This window comes from Beta vulgaris, chromosome 3 (assembly GCF_026745355.1).
Source record: "Beta vulgaris subsp. vulgaris cultivar EL10 chromosome 3, EL10.2, whole genome shotgun sequence".
Taxonomy (NCBI): domain Eukaryota; kingdom Viridiplantae; phylum Streptophyta; class Magnoliopsida; order Caryophyllales; family Amaranthaceae; genus Beta; species Beta vulgaris.
Genome location: NC_079204.1, coordinates 45,139,480 through 45,142,650, shown reverse-complemented (window position 1 = coordinate 45,142,650; position 3,171 = coordinate 45,139,480). Strand labels below are relative to the sequence as shown.

The following is a 3,171-nucleotide window of genomic DNA, read 5'->3' as shown; positions in this document are numbered from 1 at the left end:
TATAACTGCTCGTGAGGCGTGAAGCCATCTCCATAGCTCTCACCAGCTCTCGTTCTCTCACTAGGAAGTAGGAATGGGTGTATCATGTCATCATCTCATGTCTGGCCTGACAAGATGATTGCTAGGTACCTCACCACATGCTTAATTCAAGAGATTGCAATATAACAAAACGTTAATCCTAAACTGCACAAACTGCAACAAATCCACCATCTTCCATTTACAGTAAATAATCGAAGAATCAAAAGCCAGTGATCTGTGAAGAAAAAGCCCTAGCTTCATATTCTCATGCATACGACAATTAAGGATCAAAACACAACAGCAATATGAGATCATACATGTGATTAGTGATATTATACTACTAAAAAGAAACAATGCGAACGCAACTAGAGAACTAAATAATCCACTGAACCAAAATCACTTACATATCAGAATCCCAGACATTTACTAACAAATACAAGGGTACTTAAAGAAGGATAAATCCCGGTCAACGAGAAGCAATAGTCTAATATCTTCCTCCTCTACCCCCCCTAAATCCACCACGGCCTCTTGGAGGACCTCTTCCACGGCTTGGACCACCCCTTCCTCTAAAACCACCACCACCACCCCGACCACCACGACCACCCCTGCCTCCACCGAAACCACGACCACCTCCTCTTGCACCAGCAGCCCCCCTGAGAAAAATAACAGATGTAAAAAAGATCAGCACCGCAAACATGATAAATGATCTAAACCACCAAAATATATATTACTATGAATTCTCAAAGTGACAAATACAATACTAAAGACTTGTGCCAGCATTCTGAGATTCACGTATTGAAACAGCTACAAAACAATTGTGATCAACATTCACAAGAAATCAAGCATAGTTCCATTTAATACAACAATATACTGCCTTTTAGGCCAAGAAATGATCACCTCAATTTTGATATGGACATTGAGAAAAAAGACAAGCATACTATAGAATCTGTAGATAGAGTAGAAAATATTTATGTTTCTGCCCTTATTTGTTCAAACACCACGGATTACAAAAAAAAAGTCCAACTAATTAGTGAAGTTTTACAATTTATCCTTTGAAGCCGAGTAAATCCTACATGAACAGTGGTCTGAACCTAGGGTCAGTTCCAGCTGATACTGATAGAAGGAAAAAAAACAGTTTCCTAAACAAATGTCTCATAGCTAATCACCTTCTGCAAACATTCGCACACTATGAGAAATTGATTTTACAGAAAGCACAAGAAGCTGAAGCAACATGGGTGGCCATGGTTATGATTCATGTTTGTTTTCAGTGTCAATCATATGATTCGTGTTAAGCTACAATCATACTCAGAAACCATACACAATAAAATTGTCAAAGTTCCAATAGTAACCAAAAGAGCCTTTTCAGAATAACTCAATCCTAAATGACTGTTAACTAGAACTAGAACCAGACTGAAAGAAGTACAAGCATATTACTCCAAACTTTCTTTTTCTACATTGTTCAAAAAACTTCAAAATCAGATGAACAGGAAAAATGACCAAACTAAGCATGCATTCTCTTGACCTTATCTATTCCTTAAACTCATCTAAACCAAACTTACAGGAACCAAACTTTAAAGTGTTAGAAGTTAGAAGTTAGAACTTATCGGAATTCATCAAAATTCATTTGACCCGAAACTTAACTTGTGAATAGAACACGCCCTATAATATTCTTTCCTGAAAAATAGAACTTCTGTCCGAAATCTCAACATTCAGCCATCTAGATTATGCTCATTAAACTACTAAATTGGTCATAAAAGTCACTAGCAATACCCAAAATCTATACTAATATTATTAAAAGGCGTTATTTAGAAGGTTATGTTGTGTAGTTACAAGATATCTCAGTAAAAGAGTTAACCAAATAGTTAGATACCTAACACAATGTTAATAACAATATACTATTGTAGAGATAAACTGTTTAAGGGTGTATTATTCAAATTATTATGAAGTTAATTTTTCCTCACTAGATAAAAAAATTACAAAAACATCACCCCGGACATTCACTAGTTTGACATTTAATTAAAGCACCAGATACACTTTAAAAAAGATGAAACAACAACTTACTTAGGCTGTGGAAGAAATCTGGCCAAAGGCAGAAGCTTTGCAGGGTCAATGTAAAACTTATCTCCCGGAGAATATGAAGTAGCAACAATTCCTTCCATCATTTTAACAGAAAAGAGCTACAATATACCCAAAAAAAGAAGTTAGAATCAATATTCAGACCCATATCAACAATCTAAAAGTACATTAAAAAGAAGAAACTTTACAGATTCATTAATAGGACCAAAAATTTCTTCAACTTTGCCAATTTGGGTTTTATTCTGCAAGTAAATAGGAGCATTGAAGTATGGTATTTTCTCATGTGTCAGCTTCGTTACTGCTTCTCCCTCACACGCATGAACAAACGTCGAAATTTCTGCAACCCACAAATTAATTTTTTCCAAAGAAAAAACACACATCATTTAGTAGTTAGTCCACAATAATATCATCGTAAATTAAAAGTGACCCGTTAAGATAGATAGTGAGACGGTCTTACGACGAGACACATTAAAAAGATAAATAAATAGGGGAGTACCGATGACTTCCGCAGGTGGTCCTTCGTCGCGAAAACCACCGCCACCACGACCACCAAATCCGCCACCACGACCGCCACGACCGCCGAAGCCACCGCGACCGCCTCGGTCGCCGCGCCCTCCACCGCCTCGAGCGCCTCTGAAACTACCGCCGCCTCTCGGAGGTCTCATTGTTGTTGTATAAGAGCTTTTGAGGAGAGAGAAAATAAACAGGGATGGTGTGGGAGGAGTGGGAGGGGCGCTAATTAGGGTTCAGGGTTTAAGAAAAGGAACTAGGAATGAGGAAGATAGAAGAAAGTAGGGAAAATGAGGGTTTGTTTTTCTCAGTTGTTGGGTAGTTGTTGGGCTAAAAGTATGTATTGTTGGGGAATTTGGATAGTGGGTTTTTGATTGAGTTATAGGGCTAAAGAAATAGTATGGTGTAATCAGTGTTCCGATCTTGAAAATTGTGGACTCTGTGGCTGATGTTGAGGGGTAAATTGTGAAAACCCTTAATGATTACTAAAGTAAAGATATTGCCTTATTGATAATAATAGTCTGAACTTTGGACGATAATTTTTAAAAAGTTTCAATTATTAATTAA

At 37.3% G+C, this 3,171-nt stretch overlaps 1 protein-coding gene across 1 annotated transcript; it reads right to left on the bottom strand.

The window, feature by feature from the left end:
* Nucleotides 1–254: 254 nt before the first annotated feature.
* Nucleotides 255–2,929, bottom strand: LOC104888713 (putative H/ACA ribonucleoprotein complex subunit 1-like protein 1). The gene is made up of 4 exons (XM_010673750.4): nucleotides 2,591–2,929; nucleotides 2,283–2,431; nucleotides 2,080–2,195; nucleotides 255–671 (listed from the first exon to the last, which is right to left on the bottom strand). Exons 1-4 carry the CDS (start codon nucleotides 2,757–2,759, stop codon nucleotides 503–505), a joined length of 603 nt encoding a protein of 200 aa, XP_010672052.1. The 5' UTR covers nucleotides 2,760–2,929; the 3' UTR covers nucleotides 255–502.
* Between the last annotated feature and the right edge of the window lie 242 nt (nucleotides 2,930–3,171).